The sequence below is a fragment of the Muscardinus avellanarius genome, assembly GCF_963383645.1.
Source record: "Muscardinus avellanarius genome assembly, chromosome: 10".
Lineage (NCBI taxonomy): Eukaryota > Metazoa > Chordata > Mammalia > Rodentia > Gliridae > Muscardinus > Muscardinus avellanarius.
The window spans coordinates 2,857,017-2,877,025 of record NC_137796.1 but is presented as its reverse complement, the minus strand read 5'-3'; the positions used below and the strand labels follow the sequence as shown (position 1 = coordinate 2,877,025).

The 20,009-nt window shown below is 57.0% G+C and overlaps 2 protein-coding genes across 2 annotated transcripts; one reads left to right on the top strand and one right to left on the bottom strand.

The window, feature by feature from the left end:
- Positions 1 to 201: 201 nt before the first annotated feature.
- EMC8 (ER membrane protein complex subunit 8) lies at positions 202 to 13,274 on the bottom strand. The gene is made up of 5 exons (XM_080703372.1): positions 12,998 to 13,274; positions 5,725 to 5,801; positions 1,742 to 1,811; positions 863 to 957; positions 202 to 551 (listed from the first exon to the last, which is right to left on the bottom strand). The coding sequence occupies exons 1-5, from the start codon at positions 13,226 to 13,228 to the stop codon at positions 392 to 394; spliced, it is 633 nt and encodes a 210-aa protein (XP_080559498.1). The 5' UTR covers positions 13,229 to 13,274; the 3' UTR covers positions 202 to 391.
- A 208-nt stretch (positions 13,275 to 13,482) lies between these two features.
- COX4I1 (cytochrome c oxidase subunit 4I1) lies at positions 13,483 to 19,805 on the top strand. The gene is made up of 5 exons (XM_080702327.1): positions 13,483 to 13,548; positions 15,107 to 15,180; positions 18,474 to 18,641; positions 18,954 to 19,085; positions 19,658 to 19,805. Exons 2-5 carry the CDS (start codon positions 15,108 to 15,110, stop codon positions 19,792 to 19,794), a joined length of 510 nt encoding a protein of 169 aa, XP_080558453.1. The 5' UTR covers positions 13,483 to 13,548; position 15,107; the 3' UTR covers positions 19,795 to 19,805.
- Positions 19,806 to 20,009: the final 204 nt, after the last annotated feature.

The window sequence follows — 20,009 nt, the reverse complement described above, 5'->3', positions numbered from 1 at the left end:
CGAGGTGGCCTGAGCTGACACTGCACGGCACAGCGTCCATGACACGGCCGCCTGCTGCTCGGCCTCATGCCTCCCCGCCCAGCCCCAGGACAGCTTGCTTAGGTGGGATAAAAACACGCACACTCGCAGAGTGGAAGGTGTGGGCTTTTTAATAGTCCATAAGCCTTAAAAAGTATTCTCTCCAGATTATAAAAGGTTAGTTAAAACTGTTTAATAGGAACAACCTTGGACAAGCAGAAAGAACTTTAACGTGGAAGGTGACAGGACACAGGCGGCGATTCCGCAGGACGGCTGTCGACCTCCTGCAGCCTCTGAGGCCTGCTGCCTCCGCCTCCGCCAGCTGTGCTCCTGATGGTTAAAACAGGTTCTCTTCTCAGCATGGCGGAGGCGCCTAGCACAGGTGCAGGACGGCTTTATTGATCTCTGGGTTTGTCCAGTCATTGCGGATGTCATCCAGGTGGTTATCAAAATCCACGAGTGTTTCGTAGGAGCGGCTGTCGAGGAGCGATGCCGAGATCCGCTGCGCCTCCGGCCAGTCCTCACAGTAGTCACTGCGGGTCAGACATGAAGAAGTGAGCCCGGGCCCAGGAGCGGGCGCTCCAGCGGCGTCCGGGCTCAGCGGCCACGTGGACGCGGGCAAGGCGGGGCACCGGGGCGGACGGACAGGTAAATGGAAGGGCACGCTTCAAACAGGATGCTCCACGAGCTGGCAGCCGGGGACAGAGGCTTCCTGCGATCACAATAACCAGACCCAAGACCCGGCTACTGCCCGGGGCCCTCCACCCTGCGGGAGCCCCACAGCCGTCCTCCAGGAGCGGGAAGCTGATGGGCAGGACGCCGGCAGGGTGGGCGCCGCACTCACTGGTGTGGGTCTCTGCACCGCCACCGGTTCTCCTGGTGCTCATACACGTGGATGGTGGGCGCGCCGCAGTCCATCGTGAACTTGGTGTTGTCTACCTGAGCACAGGGCGGAGACACGGCGTGAACAGAGGCGCCACGGGGTCCCAAGCGCTCTGCTGCTTTTCCATGAGCAGAGCTCCTGGAGAGTGCTTCTGCCCTCGCTTTCAGAACCGTTTGAAGCAAGACCATCTAACAGCCGGGAATGGGGGCGCACACTTGTAATCCCAGAACTGGGGAGTCTGAGACAGGAGGATCGCAGGCTTGCGGCCAGCCTTGGCAACTAGGCAAGACCGTTTCAAAATAAGGAATAAAATAGGCTGGGCGTGTAGGCTGGAGGTAGATGCCCTGGCTTCCATCCCCAGTACTGTGCACACACATAAGACTATGCTCCAGCCTCAGCAACTAGGCAAGGCCATTTCAAAATAAAGAATAAAATAGGCTGGGCGTGTAGGCTGGAGGTAGATGCCCCGGCTTCCATCCCCAGTACTGAGCACACACACAAGACTATGCTCCAAGGAGCCTCCCCCCGGGCTGTGCCGGCTGCTCACTCAATAGCCCTCACCTGCTCGGTGCACAGCAGGCCTGCTGGCCGCCCCAGCACCCTGGGTCTCGGTGGGGCCTGAGTCTACTTTTAACAGGCTGACACGTGCTGCTGGCATGGGGACCTCACCGAGAGGACCCTGAACTTGAGGGACGCCCCCACCCCCTTTGAGCGCAGTGGCACCCAAACCACAGCCTGGGGCAGCTGGAGGCCAGGGCTCGTGGGGGCAGGGTAGCCGAAGCAGCTACGCAGAGGAAGGAAGAGGACGCAAGACGGAGAGCAGCGCCAGCAGCAGCTTACCATGATGAGGGCGGTGTCGCTGAAGCCCTCGGCGATCCTGGAGGCCACCTTCTCTGCGACCTGGTTTGGACTACAGAGAAGAACCATGAGTCCCACGTCTAGTGGAAGCCATCCTGCGCCGCCTGTGTCACTGCTCAGTCCACACCACCCAGAACTAACAAGCACGATGCACGGGGGGTGGTGGCAGCCGACGGGAGCGGGCTGGGCTGTGCCGAGGACAGGGATGATGCCGGCCCGCAGAGGTGCTTGGCGAGGGGCCCCCCAGGCACACGCGGACGGTGTGGGTGTGCGGGGCACCGGGCCCGGAGTCTGGCTGCGTGCTGCCAGAGCAGGACACCTACAAGAATTCAGTGGGACCTGGGTGCGGCTCAGCGAGGAGGTGGGGCTGCCCAACTGCCAGGGCTCTCAAGACTCGGCAAGGGGCAGAAGCCAGCGGTCAGAGGAGACCTGCCTAACTCTCCATCCTGCCTGCTGACCCGAACCGCCCCAACTCATTCACACCTTCCGTCAGGGCAGAGGGAAGGAGCCGGCACTCCCTGGCTGCAGGATCTTCCAGACTCCCGATCAAGGGCAGGGCCTCTTGGTGAAGAGACCCACAGAGCTCGTCTCTCCCAGCTGCTAACCACCACCAGACAGGCCGGCAACGTCACCGGGCAGAAGTCAAGAGGGTTCGTGGAAAACACAAACTGCAGCCGGGCATGGTGGTGCGTACCTGTGACCGCAATATTGGGAGGCTGAGACAGGAGGATCGCAGGTTCACAGCCAGCCTTAGCGACTTAGTGAGGCCCTCCACAACGTAGTGAGACCTTGCTTCAAAATAAAAAATAAAAGGGCTGGAGAAGTAGCTTAGAGGCATACTGCTCTTTGGTTCAATTCCAAGCAGACCCTTCCCCCCCAAAATGACCATTTCAGATGTCCAAGAACTCAAATTTAAAATTTATACTTTTGAGCTGGGCGTGGTCACGCACACTTGTAATCCCAGGACTTGGGAGGCTGAGACAGGAGGATCGCAGGTCCGCAGCCAGCCTCAGCTACTTAGTGAGGCCCTCCAGAACTTAGTGAGACCCTGTTTCCAAAGAATCAAAAAAATAGGGCTGGAGTGCAGCTCCGAGGTAGAATGCCCCTGGGTTCAATTCCCAGGACCACAAAATAAAACAAACAAAAAAATACAACAAAACCCAAAACAAAGTATACTTTTTTTTGGGTGGTACTGGGGTTCCTGGAAACCCTTCTACCTACGGGCTACACTCCCAGACCTATTTTATGTTTTGATTTGGAAACAGGTCTCTTAAGCCAGCGAGGCTGGCTTCGAACCTGCACGAGCCTCCTGTCTCCGCCTCCCAAGCGCAGGGATTACAAGTGTGCGCCACCATGCCCGGCTAACAAAGTATACTTTTAGAATTAAAAAATCTGTAGTAGCCGAGCATGGTGGGGCATGCTTGTAATCGCAAAATTTGAGAGGCTGAGACAGGAGGATCTTGGTTCGTAGACAGCCTCAGCTACTTAGTAAGGCCCTCTGCAACTCAGTGAGAACCTGTTTCAAAATAAAAAATAAAAAATAGGACTGGGGGTATAGCTTGGAGGTAGAATGCCCCTGGGTTCTATCCCCAGTACTGGAAAGAAAAAAAAAAAAAGAAAAGAAAAAAACCCTGTAGTAATTAACTTTGTGGTCTGCCTGTTTACTGTGTGTATGTGTGTTAGGTACTTAGTCCCAGTCTTGATCTGGCTGTTCCTGAATGTAGGGCTGTCACTTTTATTTCTTGATCCTGGGGGTTGAACCCAGGGGAGTTTTACTTCTGAGCCACACCCCAAGCCCTTTAAAAATTTGTTTTGTAACCGGATTTCACTAGGTTGCTAAGTCTGGCTAATCTGCTGTGATCCTCCTGTCTCAGTTTCCCAAGTCCTGGGCCAAGATGCCTAGGAGGACCCTTGCCCTATCATGATATTCAAAGCAGTAATCTGGTTCCTACTGGTCTGTGTGAAATTCTTGTGCCTACAAGAGTTGGGTGCCAAATAAAATGCAGGCACCTGAGATGGAGACCACCTTGCCAATCTCCTTTGCCAGCCAGCACGAAGCCAGGCTTTCTCGTATCTGACACCCGTGCGTTTTGTCTAGAAGCTCCTGTGGAGCTGCTGAGGCTGGGCGTGCGCTCTGCGCACTGAACCAGCCGATGCACATCAACCATGAAGCAAAACCCGGCAATGACGAATCGACAGGGGAACCGACAGAGTGACTAAGTTGAGGAAATGAAAAGTTAGAAACACTCCATTAAAACACTGGCTGACCAGCAGGGTGGCGGCTCAGCACCTCTGCGCTTGGGAGGCTGACAGGAGGACTGCAGGTTGGCGGCCAGCCCTGCAGCTTGGTGAGGCCGTTTCCAGATCAGAGCAGCGGTCCTCACCGTGCACCGAGTAGTCGGCCAAGCACCGCTGCGTCATTTCATCCCAGGTGAGCCGGCCAGCTGCCTGGAAGCCGTTTTTCATCTCCACCTGGCCCCAAATCTTATGCCGAGAGACACAGTTAACCAGGCATTTCTAGAAAGAGGGCTGTCCTTAGTGAGGCGTGGCTAAAGGGAGTGTCAGCACAGCGGCCATGGCCCGGCCCTTGAACTTAAGCTGCTGGCCTCTGTGAAGTCACTGCCAAAAGGGCGAGCCCACAGAGCCTGGGCTGCAGGACCCCGAGGGGAGCAGACTCCTCGGCGCCACCCCTGGCTAACATCTCCTGCCCCTCAAAGACCTGCTGAGCGGCTGGTGGGAGCGACCAAAAGCCCACCTCCAGTGGGGACGCAGAGCTCCTGGGCGCGGCAGCTGAAGGAGCCTGGGTGTGGTGAGGCACAGGGACACTCTAGAAAGTTGAACAGCGAGGAAATGGTGTCTGAGCAGAGTAACTCCACGCTCAGATGGAAGGTCAGAAGAGTGGCAGGAGGGAGAGAGGGGAAGTGAGCCAGTGGCCTTGTGCAGGAGGGCAGAGAGGCCCAGGCAGCAGGTGCAGGTGGGTGTGGTTCTGGGCAGCACTGATGCCAACTGCCCAGCCCCTTAATAGGTCCCCCGCCCGTCCCTCTCCTTGACGCAGGAGTGGCCACGGGAGACAGCTCAGTCCAGGCTTCCTGCGGGACAGCCTCGGGCGCAGCACCACCTGGCTGAGCAGGCCGGCCTGAGGGTCCCTGTGCGGGTGCTGGGTGGATGCACGCCAAGCCTAGCGCCTTCTGCGCCCTCCTCCCTCGGGCTCTGCGGTGCTGACCGGTCCTCCAAGGACAAGCCAGCTGTTTCTGAGCTCCTAGATGACTGCATTCCCAGGGGAGCCCCACCCCACCCCCAGGCTAGGCTGCACAGGCTGGCCTCACACCAGGGCTCTACCACACACCTGGATGGACCTAACGGGGCCGTCTAACCTGGAGGAGCCCCTGGCACTGTGGACGCTTCCCGGCAGGCCCTGGCTTTGGCCACAGGAAGACCCTGGGGGACAAGGGGGTCAGAGGGCGCCAGGTGCCAACTGACCTGGGGTCACACCAGCCGGCAACTTGCTGCCCCCGGGGTGGGGGTGGGGGCGATGATGGCAACACGGCTGGCTGGTCAGCAATCGAGCGCTCTTATCCACAGCACACCCTTAACCCCCATCGACCTGACCTCAGAGCGCTGTCTTCCTCTGGGACCCAGACCGTTGCCACCGAGCACACACGGCCTCAGTGGGGAGAGCTGGGGTGGGAGGAGCCAGGAGCCAGCCAAGGGCAGTGAGACATGTATCGCCAAACCCGTCACCAACCCAAGCGCCTCTTCAGTCCCCCTGACACGCCGCCCCTCCTCACTCCCGATGTGGACGGTACAGAGCCCCAGAGTCAATATAAAGGTTCGCAATTTCTGTGTGGCAGCAGATACACCGGGCCCTCACACGGTCAACAGGCACAGCGGGCGGGCGGCTGCGCCTCCCAGTCGGCAGAGTCTGGCTGCCGTTCCACGCGTAGACGTTCCATGCGTAGACGTACCTGGCATCCTTGACGCGCTCGTTAGCTTGATAGTACCCAGCAATCACGTAGCTGTTGTCTTTGCACCATGAATCGATCTGGAAGAGGAACACACGTGGGAGGGAAGATGAATGACTTTTCAGCAGATCTCAACAACCTCGGCCTCCCGCAGGAGGCCCCCCCCCCCCGCCCCCCGGCCTCCTGGGAGAGACCAAAGCACGGCCAGGGGAGTCGGAGAGGACCACAGGCTTGAGGTCAGCCTGGGCATTTAGTGAGACCCTGCCTTGGTAACCAAGAACCCCACCACAGGCGGGGAAGCACAGGAGGCCCGAGTCCCCCCACAGAGCCCGCGATGGCGGGTGGGGGGCTCGCGGTGTGGCCCATCGGGTCTGTGGGGGCTGGGGGAGGGAAGCCGTCCTCACCCACCTCCTTACGACACGAGGCACAGGTGTGTGGGGCGCGAGCATTATAAATCATTCAAACCAATGGTTGGCAGAAAGGAAGCTGAGGCTTGGAAAGTCTCCTGGAAACGAGACTCTGACCCTCGCTGGGTTGCAGCACGCAGCCCTGGGCAGTTTTCACAGTCTGACAATCTTTTAGCTCCGGAGCTCTGGGTCTATTACTGAGCAACCTAAGGTCACCTGGTCTTGTCACAGGGCAGTTTTATTTTACTGTTTTGCGAAGCGGGGATGGAGCTCAGGGGCATTCTAGCTCTGAGCTCCACCCCCAGCCCTCTTCTTCATTCTTTGCTTTGAAAGTGAGTCTCACTAAGCTGCAGAGGGCTTCACTCAGTAGCTGAGGCTGGTCAGAAACCTTCGGTCCCACCTCAGCCTCCCAAGAACAGAGCTTACAAGTGTGCGCCAGCACGCCCGGCTGTGGGATTTTAATAGGCTGCAGTAAATTCTGTTTTCAGGCTGCAGAAGAGGAAATGGAGTGAACAACTCCTCTGTGCAGTGAGTTAACTGGTTAAGATAGCGTGTGTGCTGTGTGCTTAAGCATGGCCCTGCCACTTCACCCCGATTCAGGTTTACGCCTCGGACGACAGTCTCCGTGACTAGGAGCAGACACTACAAGACGGCGGCAGCCCAAGGGTCCCCGGCTTGCACGGGATCAGAGCGTTTCCGGCCTCTGAAGAGCTCACAAATTACCATATTGGGTCAAAACCAGGGCGCACTGCACTGGCAGGACATGCTCGTTATCCGCGCCAAAGATCAGGGCCGTGTGCCCAAAGTGTCTAACCGCTCCATCACCGCGGCTCGCTCCAGCCACTCCCAAACCAATGACAGTTTCTCCGGCCTCCCAAGGGAGAGGTTCTAGAAACGTTCTGCTTAGAATGATTTCTTCCATTTTTTCTGAACATATCTCTACATAGCATCGAGGGCCTGCCTCTAAATCTGGGATCTGGCCCCAGTCCCTGAACTCAGACCGTGCGGTGCTGGCCCCGCTCCCAGCCAGCCGGCTCTCCAGCGTCCCTGCTGCAAGTGCCCCTTGCCCCTCCCCACCCGCCCCGCTGTGGCCCTTCACTTCCTGCTCAGCTTGGGCCCCTTTATTTGCCTACTGCTCCTGTAACATTACCCAAACTCAGCGGCTTCAAACCATACAAATTCTTATCTTGCTGGTCAGTTGTCTACAATGGTGAGCATGGCTGGCTCCTTCTGGAGGTGTGGGGATTCCTTTCTAGCCTTTTCCAGATTGATGTTGGCATCCACCTTCACGTGCCCCTCTGACTTTGGCCCTCCTCCTCTCGGGGCCCTTGCGATTACACTGGACCTACGTGGAGAATCCAGGGTCATCTCTCCACTCAAGGCCCTTAACGTAATCACACCGCAGAATCCCTTCTGCCACGTGAGGGCTGGGGAGCGGACGTGGACATCTCCGGGGAGGCTTTATTCAGGCAACCGGAGCTGTGCTGCGTCGACCATAGGGCATCAGTTACTCTGCAGCAGACCTGAGCGTGCCATCTGAGCCAGCCCCAGTGCAAGTGGCATTGCCTGGTGCTGCCCAGAGCAGGTGACGGTCTGAGACAGAAGCAACACCACCACCTGCTCTGTGCCTGTGGAGGCCCAACCAAATCCCAGCAGAGAAGCCACGTCCTGACCCGGGACTTCAGGGCGCCTGGGAGTAAGCCGGCCACAACAGCTCTGGCTGGGCTCGGGGACTTCTGAATGACCCAAATAACCAAGCCAACCTCAGGGACGCCTGCGACGGCCAGGCGTGGCCTGCTCAGAGCTGAAGGAATGGAAGATAGACAAAGCCATCAGTTCATAGAGGCAGGCGGACACGGTTTGATGGGCAGATTAAGAGTTTTCTTTGTAGCCTAGAATGTGGACCAGATGTCAGGTGGGAACGCTTGGAGGGAGGGGCCAAGATGGGCAGCCCGGGGGCAGGCAGGCCCGGGTCAGGAGCCCGCAGGACTGCCAAGGCCCCAGCTGGTCTGCAGACGCCCTCCACTTGCTCAGATGGACAGGATACTTTACCTGGGCAGAAGCCTCTGCTCAGGGCCCCTTTTGGCTTGTCGTGTGAAGAGCCAGTAACGGTGCTGGGACCAACACCCTGGCTAGACCACAGAGGAAGCGGCCTCCCTCAATCCCACTACTGTCTGCGTGTGTGAGGCACTGAGGAATTTCTACGTGCCACCACCCTCAGACGACTGTCCCACAACCATGAAGTAGAAAAGGCCAGGCCTGATGAGCCGGCCAGGGAGGAAGCATGGCTCCTGGCCTGCACCCACCAAGTGGACAGCCCCGTGGCCTTCCTGTCTGCAGCGACAGCAGCAGGTGCACACCTTCTCCAGGCAGTGCTGGCCTTGTTATTCTTCTGAAATGGGAAGAAGCCAGAGCCAGGACAGAGGAGCGTGGCCGGGGAGGGAGGAGGTGGAGCACTGGGGCTCGAGTGGCTCGCCTGCAGCCGCTGTGGAGTGGCACGTGGGAGTGGAGGCATAGCACTTGGGAGGCTGAGAGGAGGACCACAGGCCCAAGGATAGCCTCCAGAGTTAGACTCTCATCAACCTAGTGAGGCCCTGTTTCAAAATAAAAAAAAGTAAAATAGGGCTGGGGATTTGCCTGGAGGTAGGGATGTCCCTAGGTTCAATCTCCAGTACACACACACACACACACACACACACTCTCCACATGTGGAAGAGGCTGAGGGGATCGTGGCTTGAAGTCACGGTGACAGGTCAACTGGCAGGCGAGGACGCCACCGAGCAGCGAGCAGAGCCATGGAGCTGTTCCACAGCGGCAGAGACGGAGGCGAGGGGAGGACAAAGGCTTAGAGAAACAGCAGGCCCAGGCCAATTTCCCTACTAACATTTTATGGGTTTTTGCTATTAGAAATAATTCCTTCACTACCTACGTCAAAGGGCTATAAGGATAAATAATAGGCGTAAGTACTTTAAAATCACCCAGAAACACAAGGATTTTTTTAAAATGGAAAATTATAATGAAAAGCCATTCAAAGGAGTCTAATGTGCCTTTTGATGGACTGCATTTCAAGTCAGTCTTTTCCACTTATGAAAAATAATCCCAATAGAGAACTCCCTGAGTGGGAAAGGGCCAGGCGGGGCTGTGTGGGGGGCAGGCCTATAATCCCAGTTGGTTATGAGTGTTCAAGGCCAGCTGGCAATTCAGCAAGAGTGTCTTAAAAAGTAAAAAAGAAAGTAAGGAACATAGCTCAGTGGTAGAGCGCTGCTGGCCTCTGCACGAGGCCGGAGTTCCAATCCCCAGTGAAACACACACAGACATGAAAACAGTCCTAAGAGCAGGCTGCTGTTTTTCCTGAATAATAACCCCAGTCCTTCTTATTTTTTATTCTGAAATGGGGTCTCCCTCGGCCGCTGAGGGTTTCACTGAGTACGTGGAGGCCGGCCGTGAACTTGCTCTCCCCTGCTTCAGTGTCCCAAGTACTGGGATCATAGGCGTGTGCCACTGGGCCCAGCTCAGAAGTGTGTCACAGTAAGGACTCAAACCGTGCACTTTCCTCTATGACTTTCTTTTTTCTGCAGTACTGGGGATTGAAGCCAAGGGCATTCTGCCTCTGAGTTACACCCCAAGGCCTATTTTATTTTGAAATAGGGTCTAAGTTGCTAAGGCTAGCCTCAAACTTGCAACCCTCCGTCTCAGCCTCCCAAGCCCTGGGTTACAGGCGTGGGCCACCACTCCCTTCTGGAAGGCATTTCATTTGCAAGGGGTTGTTATCTCCTTCATGTGAACCTAAGACCTAGAGCGTAGAGGACGAGAATGTGAGAAAGGGCTGTGTGAACGACCCACTGAGGATGAAGCTGGGCTGCGGGCCTCACTGGGAGAACATGGCGGAGCCCACCCTGGCCCTGGCGCTGCTGGGTTACTCACACACCCGAGGAGCCTGCGTGCCGGAGGGGGCGGCCAGAGGCCCCGCACGGCCCTTCCAGGCGGTGGCAGCGGGCTGCGTGGCTCCAGGCGTCAAGGCCCTCTCTGGGCATTTTCCCTCCCCAAGGGAAATTTTTCTCCTTGGGGAAAATGCATGTGAAGGCGAGTCAAATGCAGTTGTTTACAGCGTCTACATTCAATCCTCTGGAGCACTGCATTCACCTGAGACAGGAGCACAGCTCTGTACTAGCGGGCTGGGTGTGGCGGCCCTAGTCTGTAGTCCAGCACGCGCAAGCCAGATGGGGGATCCTAGACCTAGTAAGACCCTGTTTAAAATAAAGGCTAGAGGTGTAGCTCAGAGGCAGAATGCCCCTGGGTTCAATTCCCAATACCACCACCAAAATAAATAATTATAATGCCCCCACTCCGGTTACCTGTGACCCCTCTCTTCCTCGCCCACCCCACTCAGCGGCTGTAGGTAATGTGACCCACACACGGCTTCAAATCACCACGAAGGGGCTGGGTCTCCATCTCTGACTCCAGCCCAGAGCTCCAGGCCCATGCCTCAACTTCATTTGAACACCTCAAACTCAGAATGTGCCAGAGGGAAGGGCCTCCCGTCCAGTCCTGTCTCTCTGCCTGTGCTCCCAGAGGGCAAGGCCCTGCTCCCTGCCCTTCGCGCCCCGAGCCCTGCTGCGTTTCCCTCCTGCTCGAGCACCCACCCTGCACTGTTTAGCCACCCCCTGCCTAGTCCTGGATGGATGCCTGTCTCAACACCCTTTCTGATGCATGCTGGGGCCGCCACCTCGAGACACCACCACTTCCCTCTGCCCTCGGGACGGTGCCTACAAACACCCGCCCTCACCCTCTGCCCTGGGGTCACGTCTGTCCCTCACGTTCCCCCAGCTCTCTCACGGGTCGCACCTAGCCTCACCTGGGCGTTATTCCGGGTACCAGTGCTAGCCAGCCTGCTGCAAGTTCAGGTGCCAAGGAAGCACCGTGTTCAACCCACAGCCATATGTCGGCACAGGCCTGGCACAGAGCAAGCGGATCCTCAAAAACACCAGTGGAAGGCTGAACAACCCCGTCCAAACGCAACTGGGAACCTAGCCAAAGCCCTTCACAGACCTAACCGCCCTCAATTCCCTCAGCAACACGACGACCAAGACAGGTGGATAGGAAGACCTGGATCCAAACACGGACGCGTGCTCCCCAGAGGGGCTTCAAATGCTGACAGCACATTTCTTCAGGAACGGAAACGGCTGAGTTTATAAATACCTTGTACTGATTAACTGTCTCTTGCCCAGATATTAAGACAGGCACATGATAGCTCAGCTGAACCTTTTTTTTTTTTTTTTTTTTTTTGTGCTACTGGGAATTGAACTCAGGGGTAGTCTACCTGGGAGCTACATCCCAGCCCTACTTTATTTTTTATTTTGAAACAGGATCTAAGTTTTTTATTTTTTTGGTGGTACCGGGGTTGGGGTTCCTGGAAACCTTTCTATCTCTGGGCTACATTCCCAGACCTATTTTTATATTTTTTTTATTTTGAAACAGGGCCCCTTAAACCAGCGCGGCTGGCTTCAAACCTGCGCGATCCTCTTGCCTCCACCTCCCAAGCGCGGGGATGACCAGCGTGCACCACCACGCCTGGCTCAGGGTCTAAGTCTTGGAGGGCCTAAGTTGCTGAGGCTGGCCTGAAACTCCCGGATCCTCATGTCTCAGCCTCACAAGTACTTGGAGTAGGAGTAGTTGCGCCACCATGCCTGGCTCCAGTTTAACTTTATCAGACATTCAAAGATGAGCCCAGTAACCTTAGGACAACAGTTTGCCCAAAGGCACTCCTGCTTGCCAAGCTATTACTCTGGTGTTGTAATCAAGTAAACTAAGGAACAGATTCATTTTACTTGGTGAGAAGCAAAACGGATTATCTATCTACACTTTCTCAAACTTTACCTCTTGCGTGAATTAATGAGTATTTCTTAAGTATCAGAATTTATCCCCCCAACCCTCTGAGACACTGGAGATTGAATCCACGGTGCTCTACCACTGAGCTACACCTCCAGCCATTTTTTGTTTTGAAATAGGGTCTTGCTAAGTGGCGGAGGTTGGTCTTGAACTTACCACCCTCCTGTCTTAGCTTCCCAAGTACCGGGATTACAGGCATCATAGTTTATTCTTAAATAAAAAACAGTACCTCAGATCAGGTGGGCAGGGCTGAGGCTACGGTTTATTTTCCCTTTAAACAAGTTTTACCATCTGTCTCCCTTCATCGATCCCAGTAACTGAAAAAAACGACTGCCTAAAATCTAATTACCAACCAGTTTACCTGTATGCGCCTCTCTTTGTATTTCCTTTTCTTTCTTTTTGGGGTACTAGGGATTGAACCCAAGGGCATTCCAGCTCTGAGCTACACCCCCAGGCCTATTTTAGTTTTAAAATAAGGTTTCACTAGGTTGATGGGAGTCTCACCACTTGCTGAGGCTGTCTTTCAACTGAACCTGCGATCCTCCCGTCTCGGCCTTCCGCGCGTGCGCCACCGCGCCCGGCTTTTCCAGTTTTCTTTTCTTTTTTAAATGCAGTGCTGGCTGTGGGCCCCGGGGAAGCAGCCCCCGCCCTCCGCTTGTCATTGGGTAACAGGGTCTCCGGAGTGGCCAAGCTGACCTGCTTTGGAGCCCGCGGACCCTCCAGTCGGCCTCCCCGGGACCGGGATGACAGGCGTCGCCATCACGCCCGGCCGGCTCCGGCCTTTTAATTCCACAAAAACTCCCGAAGCTTTGAAAAACCCGGGGGTCTTTCTAGAAAAGTCGCCAGGCACCGGGCGGGCAAGTTCTCCCCGCACGCAACTCGGGCAGGCGCGTCCCGGCCCGGCCCTAGACGCCCCGGCGCCTCCCCGGGGCCCCGGCTCCGGCCAGCACGCCCGTGGCCCCTCCCCGGCCCGCGCTCACCAGCGTGAGGGCCACCTCCAGCATGGGCGCCAGGGCCAGCGTGCCGTGGAAGAGGGGGATGCAGTCCACGAAGAGCGTGTGCGCCGCGCCCGGGCCGCCGAGCGGCAGCTGCTCCTTGCGCGGCTTCTGCTTCTCGGCCACCAGCAGCCCGTTGACGGCGCAGTGCGGGTACTTGGCGCCGTGCAGCAGCATCTTGCAGTAGGCCTGGGTGGTCAGCTTCACCCCGGGCATGCTGAGCCCGGCGGGCCCCGGCGGCTGCGGCCCGGCCCTCGCCAGCCGCCGCCCCGCGCGCGCGCTCCTCGCCGGCCCGCCGGAAAGCGCTGTGGCTCGCGCCCGCCGGAAAGCAGCGCGGCCCGGCCCGGCCTTTTGCGACCTTCGCGCCGCCCCGCCTCCCGGCGCATGCGCAGCGCGCGGCGCGGGCGGGGCGTCCCGATCCCGTGGGGCTCCGCGGCGCGGCGGCGCTCTTCCGGTCGTGGCCTCGCTCTTCCGGTCGCGGGCAGCTGGGGCGCAGAGGGCGGTCGCGGCGGGCGCGGCGAGCTGCAGCGGCGCAGGTGAGGCGCGGGGTGAGCGGGCGCCGGGCTCCGAGCCGGGCCGCGTCAGGATACGGGAGCCATGGCGTCCGGGGCTCGAAGCCCGCGGCGGGGGCGGCGGGGGGCGGCGGGGCCGGGGGCGCGGTGACATTGAGGCCGGTTCGTGGGATGCGGGCGCGGGGGCGGCCGGGCGCGGCCTCGGTGCAGCCTGGAGCGCCCCGCACGGCCGCGCCGGGCCCGCGGCGGGCGCGAGCGCGGGCTCCGGCTCTGACCTTGGGGCGCCCGCTGGCCGAGGTCGGCCGGGGACGTCGTCCGCGCCGCGCCCGCAGCCCCTGCGCGCCCCGAGGCCATGTCGGCGCCCCGCCCCGCAGGCGATCGGGGGCTCGAGGAGGGCGGGGGGCGCCCGGGCCTCCTGCGGGCCCCGGGGGCCGCAACCGGCGCGAGCCAGCCCTGACGTCACGCTTCTTTTTCCCTGCCGGGCGGGGGTGCATTCTCCAGTGCCTCGGGATCTTTTGTCGGGAACCGGCCTCGGAAGGCGGACGTGCGGTGCAGAGGGGCCCGAGTCTGAGGCCCGGGGAGAAGGGGTCGCAGAGGACGTCGGGCGTCCGCAGGGATTGGAAGCGGGCCGGGGCCTGTTCTGATTGCCGCTCTCAATCCATGCATCTGTCAAAAATCAATTCCCCCCCCCCCCTTTGAGGTTGAACACTAGGGCATTCTACCTCCGAGTTGCACCCCCCAGCCTTTTTTATTTTTATTCTGGAACAGTCTCAACTAAGTTGCTGACGCTGTCTTTGAATTTGGCGATCCTCCTGTCTCAGCCTCCCAAATACTGTCATTAAAGGCGTGAGCCACCACACCCTGAATTGTGTTTTAAAAGGCCTAATGCGTGGGCTGTTAACCTTTTCTTCCTCCCAAGGAGAAGAGCCCGTTGTGGCAGCACAGTGCTTTATTGATTTCTGGTTTATTCAATCACCATGGATTTTTTTCTCTCCTATTTTCCTAAGGCTAATTTTCTTTTTTCTTTTTTTTTTTTTGTGGCACTGGAGATGGAGCCCAAGGGCATTCTACTTCCAAGCTACACCCCCAGCCCGATTTTTTATTCTTTACCTTGAAACAGGGTCTCATTAAGTTGCAGAGGCCTCACTAAGTAGCTGAGGCTGGCCACAAACCTGTGATCCTCCTGTCTCAGCTTCCCAAGTACTAGGATTACGAGAGCGCATCACCATACTCGGCTGCTAATTTTCTATTAATTGCTCAAAGCATGAATCTACTATGGCAGTTGTCAAGAAGCTCCATAAAAAGCACACTGGCTATGGAGAGAAACCTCCTCCTAGGTCACCTTGGGGTTCGGTTATAAAAAATGGGTCATTTATGTTGGGGTGACGTGAATAAATGAATTGCATCTTGTTACAAAATGCTCTGGGACAAAAAGAAGACACCACTCCTAGCTCGGCTGGGGTGGCGGGGCCGGGCAGGAAGGTGGTGAGGTAGGGCCCATCTGTTCTGGGGATTTCTTGGTGAAGCCGTCCTCGGTGGGGGACATGTTATTCACGGAGGATGGACACATTTTGTCTTTCAGAATGTTGGCTACCAGGGCATTTCGCCTGATCGGCAAGCGAGCCATTTCCACCTCTGTGTGTGCTCGTGCACATGGTAAGTGATTGTCCTACTCTAAGATGTTGGGTTTTTTTGCTCCTGCTGCATATCAGGCCGTGTGCTAGGCTTTCAGAGATGCCCGCGTCCTCGTGTTGAGGGGTGTTAGGGAAGAGCACCCCAGCAGGTCTGGTTTGCAGGTGTGGTCACGAGCCCTGTGCAATGCTCGCATAGGTCTTGGCTCACATGGTTAAACCCTGCTCTTTCCTGGCTTCTTCAGGTCCAGGTTCATTCAGGAGCTCTCCATTGTGTCTGACTCCAGCGACCCCCACTCTAATGCTCGCAGCTTCTTCCCTTCCCTTTTGTTTGCGTTGTAGAGGCGGTGGGACAGAGGAGCCAGAGAGCTTGGGTTTCCTCCTGAACATGGGTTGAGTCTCATTTCTGTGCACTCGCTGCTTAAGTTGAACACTGTCACCTCACCTGAAACGCGTGTGTGAGGGCTCTAGTTCTGTCCTGGCTTCTAGCCAACGTAGTTTTATATTTATTGTGTCCTTTGAACCAGACACTGGTAGGCACTGCGGATAGAACAAGCCGTGGGTGCTTCCACGAGATGCCTGCCGTGTGCAGCGGTCCAGATGGGTGAGGACAGTGCGTAGTGAGCAGTGGCCCCAGGTCAGGGAAGGCCTCTGGCGGAGACGCACTGAAGGCCAGCGGGCAGGCTCAAGTGTGGGGCTCGGCTGGGGTGGCGGGGCCGGGCAGGAAGGTGGTGAGGTGGGGCCCATCGTGCCCCGCCATCCCAGTCTGTTCTGGGGATTTCTCAGTGAAGCCTTCCTCGGTGGGGAACATGTTTCTGTTCTGTTCTCTGTCCACTTAGCACCATGGACCAGACTCTCAAACACATTAACAGTATTAGTGAAATGTGTTGTTTAAATAAGTAGTTAATAAAGAAAAATTCAGCTGGGTGTGGTGTATACACCTGTAATTGTACCTGCAGTTCCAGGTCAGCTTGGGCAATTTAGTGAGACCCTGGCTCAAAATAAAATTTTCCCCCTTCATTACTGGGGATTGAGCCCAGGGTCATTCTACTTCCCAATTTTTGCACCCCCAGCCCTGTTTTTTCTTTTATTTTGAAGCAGGGTCTCACTAAGTAGGTGAGAGTCTCATTAAGTCGCTGAGGCTGGCTTTGAACCTGTGTGATCCTCCTGTTTCAGCCTTCCAAGCGCTGGGATTACAAGCGTGCACCACCACGCCCAGCCAAAATAAAAACGGGCTGGGGGTATAGCTCAGTGGTAAGGTGCCTATCTAGTATGTACGAGGCCCTGAGTTCATTCGCTAGTACCTACCAAAACTAAAGTAAGAAAAATTCTTTGTTAATTCATTTGGAAAGAAGTGTTCTGTTACAGCCATAAGAAGTTAGCTATGGCAAGATTATCTTTTATTCCATTTTGGCTTGGCTTACACATATTTCCTTTTTTTTTTTCTTTTTGGGTTTTGATTTCTTTTCATCTCCAGTGGGTAAAGAACTGTAGTCTCTTAGCCTTGTCCTTTGACTTTCAATTATCGAGTCATGTGAACTGGATTTATTTCCTTCTTTCTTTTTTGGTACTGGGGATGGAACCTAGAGGCATTTAACTGCTGAGCTATATCTGCAGCTTAATTTTACTTTTTATTTTGAAACAGGGTTTCCCCAAGTTGCTGAGGGCCTCATTTAAGTTGCTGGAGCTAGATCTGTGATCCTCCTGTCTCAGCCTCCAAGTACCTGCTGTCAACATGACATTTTAGAGCAGTACCAAGCACTGGTGCTGGCCACTTGCCAGCGGGAGGTTTGTGGGTGACACTGGAGTGAGGGGCTCGTTCACCAGCTCTCAGGCAGACACTTGGCGAAGCTCCTCCTGGTTGGGGGAAAAATGACAGGCACTGCTTTAGAATGCGGAGTCTTTGCTTTTCTGTCCCTTTTAAAGGGGACGTTGAGTATGTGGGCCTTTGCCTTCTTCCTCCATTTCCTGGGGCATTGGGCCCACAGCTCTGAAGAGCCCTGAGGTGGCGAAGTGGCCATTTCATAACTAGTTTGCTCCAAGGCTCTGAGAGTTTATGTCTTTAAACCACTTTCTGAGATGTAGTCGGCGTAACACATTGAGTCTTCTGAGGTGTACACCTCACTGTTTTTGTGTATTCTCTGGTATTATCTCCACAATTGATTCTAGGACATTCTCACAACCCAAGTTTCCACCAGCCTCAGTAACTTGTATAAGCTGAGTGCTTTAAACCTTCTAAGGACTTTGGTGGGGCTGAATTTGGTGAGAGTTGTCAGTATGTAGCCTTTTGAGTCCACTCATCATTTTAATAGAATCTTAGGTTAAATTCTGGTCATTTTCCTTTACCTCCTCTTGGGATGCAGTCGAGGGTTAGTGAGTACACGAACCGTCTGCCCAGCCAAGATAAACGGCCAGGCCATCTGCTGTCAGGGCTTACCACTCGGCTTCTCCATCGACGTGGTGTGGGGACGCAGTGGTGTGGCTAAGTGAAGCCGAGCATCTTGCCTTCGTCCTCCCAGTTTGGGGCCCAGAGTGCTCTTGCAGATGTAGGAGAGCACTGGAGAAATAGCTCCCAGGGATGGGAGAGGGCCTAGGTAAAGAGTGCCTTTCCTGCCGCCTGCACTGTTGTCCGCTTTGTCCACGTGGCCCGCCAGTAGTGCTCATGTTGAGGCGAGAATGGCAGAGGCCCGCTCAGCCCTGCGCGGCAGCTCGGGGCTCGCTTTGCCGCTGTGTGTACACGGGAGGCCGCAACGCGCGTCTTTCAGGAGGAGCCAGAAGCATTTGTGACTCGCTGCACACACGGTTCCCGTCAGGGTCCCAGGACCACGCGTCCCCGAGCGCAGCCGCGTGCCCCCGCCGTACGCGCGTGCCCAACAGGTTGCGCACTTTGACCCATCCAGTGGCTTCCTCTTCTGGAATGTGAGCACACTGGCAGGAGTCCAGGTGGCCAGCGCCCCCTTGGTGAAGTCCTTCTGGGGGATGAGCCGGTGGCCCTCCACTGCCCAGAGGCTGGCTGGCCCGGGTCTGCTCTGCCGGGCACCGCGGCGGCCATCTTGCTTCTGCATCGGAACACTTGTTTCTTCTGAGTTTGCTGTTTTTGTTCTTACTTGCACCCCCTGCAGTAGGGCCTCATGGGGTCCAGCTCCCGTCCAGGAAGGGCGCTCTGAGGACCCTGAAAGCGGGCAGTGCAGGCAGCGGCTGCCTCTGGGGCCTCGCGCCAGGGCTCCCGCGCAGGCACCCGGCGGGCCTTGTCTGCCAGTAACACGCTTCCGCTTAGCCATCCTCGCAGGTTTCAGGTGCGTGTCCTGTGTGTTCCAGGGGGTGTTGTGAAGAGCGAGGACTACGCCCTCCCTGCCTACGTCGACCGGCGCGACTACCCGCTGCCTGATGTGGCCCATGTCAAGCAGCTGTCTGCCAGCCAGAAGGCGCTGAAGGAGAAGGAGAAGGCCTCCTGGAGCAGCCTGTCCAGGGACGAGAAAGTGGAGTGTAGGTGCCCAGGGGCGTGGTGCGGGCGGGTGCTGTGGCCCCAGCCTGGCTGCCCGGGGCTGTGCTTTCTGTACACGTTATGGGAAAGCCAGCAAAATCCCTACTCTTCCTTGTGAAAGGGGCCCAGGAAGAGGGTCACGAACCATGCCCTGGGCTGTGGTCCAGAGAAGGGATTTAGTGTTTTCGCCCAAAGCAAACTAGAGCAAACTCCCACCCGTGCCTGTGTGAGGGTGTGTTTACACGCACGAGGGTGTTACGGCCTCTGGTCTGCTTCACGCTTTTATTCTGCAAACGGCCCCTCTGTCTGCCCAGTGTATCGCATCCAGTTCAACGAGAGCTTTGCTGAGATGAACAGGAGCACCAACGAGTGGAAGACGGTGGTGGGCACGGCCATGTTCTTCATCGGCTTCACCGCCCTCGTTCTCATGTGGGAGAAGCGCTATGGTGAGTGGGGAGGAGGGCGGGCCAGCTTCCCGGGGTCAGGAGAGTCACTTAGCCAGGGTGGACATGCCCACTGCTGGCGGGGAGCATTTGCCTGCTCTGGCACAGCGCCGCCGACCAGCCGGTGGCCAGCTCTCAGAGTGGAGCTGCGCCCTCGGGGGAGCGCAGTCACCGCCGTCTCAGCAGCTCTGCTCTGGGGCGTCAGGCCTCCAGTTCCTTGTTCCCTGCCGTGAGGGCAGTAGGCCGTCTGCTCTAGCGCTCTCCCCCGGGGCATTCCCGTCCGGGCAGAAGGGGTGCTTTTGCCTTCAGAGTGGGCACAGCCCGTGCTTTGGGTCGGGTGGGTGGGAAGGAACACGCTGAGCGCCGCTGGCTCTGCCTGCGCCCACTTGGGGCCAGCTTTTTGCAGCCTGTAGGGAGGCGTTCTGCTCCAGCCCAGCGGTTTAAGGTAAGTTCAGTGTGTCAGGGTATCATCAGTGCCCAGAAGCGAGGCCATGCTAGAGTGGGTGAGTGGTGCGGCCCTCCGGGGCCAGGGTACCTGGGAGACGGTCTGCCTCACGAGGCTCTTTTGAACCTAGTGTACGGCCCCATCCCGCACACCTTTGATGAAGACTGGGTGGCCATGCAGACCAAGCGGATGCTCGACATGAAGGTCAGCCCCATCCAGGGCTTCTCCGCCAAGTGGGACTACGACAAGAACGAGTGGAAGAAGTGAGCGCCGTGGTGCCCTGCCCTGCGCCCGCGCGGCGCCCCCTGAACCTGCCAATAAACGAGCAGTCTACGCGGGGTCCGAGCCTTTCTTGACCTTGGCCCCCGAAAGTCACACTCAGCACGGCTCTCACGTGTGCAGAGCCCCTCTGTGTCGGGTACCGGCGAAATGGCACAGAGCTTGTGTCCTGGGTTGTGCCAGGGCACTGTATAGAAGTAACT

Excerpts from the sequence above, each read along its gene's own strand:
- EMC8 (XM_080703372.1), bottom strand. The coding sequence starts at position 13,228 with ATGCCCGGGGTGAAGCTGACCACCCAGGCCTACTGCAAGATGCTGCTG. Across the intron at positions 5,802-12,997 it reads TGGAGGTGGCCCTCACGCTG|ATCGATTCATGGTGCAAAGA; the intron begins GTGAGCGCGGGC and ends TTCCTCTTCCAG. Across the intron at positions 1,812-5,724 it reads GAGCGCGTCAAGGATGCCAG|TCCAAACCAGGTCGCAGAGA; the intron begins GTACGTCTACGC and ends TCTTCTCTGTAG.
- COX4I1 (XM_080702327.1), top strand. The coding sequence starts at position 15,108 with ATGTTGGCTACCAGGGCATTTCGCCTGATCGGCAAGCGAGCCATTTCC. Across the intron at positions 18,642-18,953 it reads CAGGGACGAGAAAGTGGAGT|TGTATCGCATCCAGTTCAAC; the intron begins GTAGGTGCCCAG and ends CTGTCTGCCCAG. Across the intron at positions 19,086-19,657 it reads CATGTGGGAGAAGCGCTATG|TGTACGGCCCCATCCCGCAC; the intron begins GTGAGTGGGGAG and ends TTTTGAACCTAG.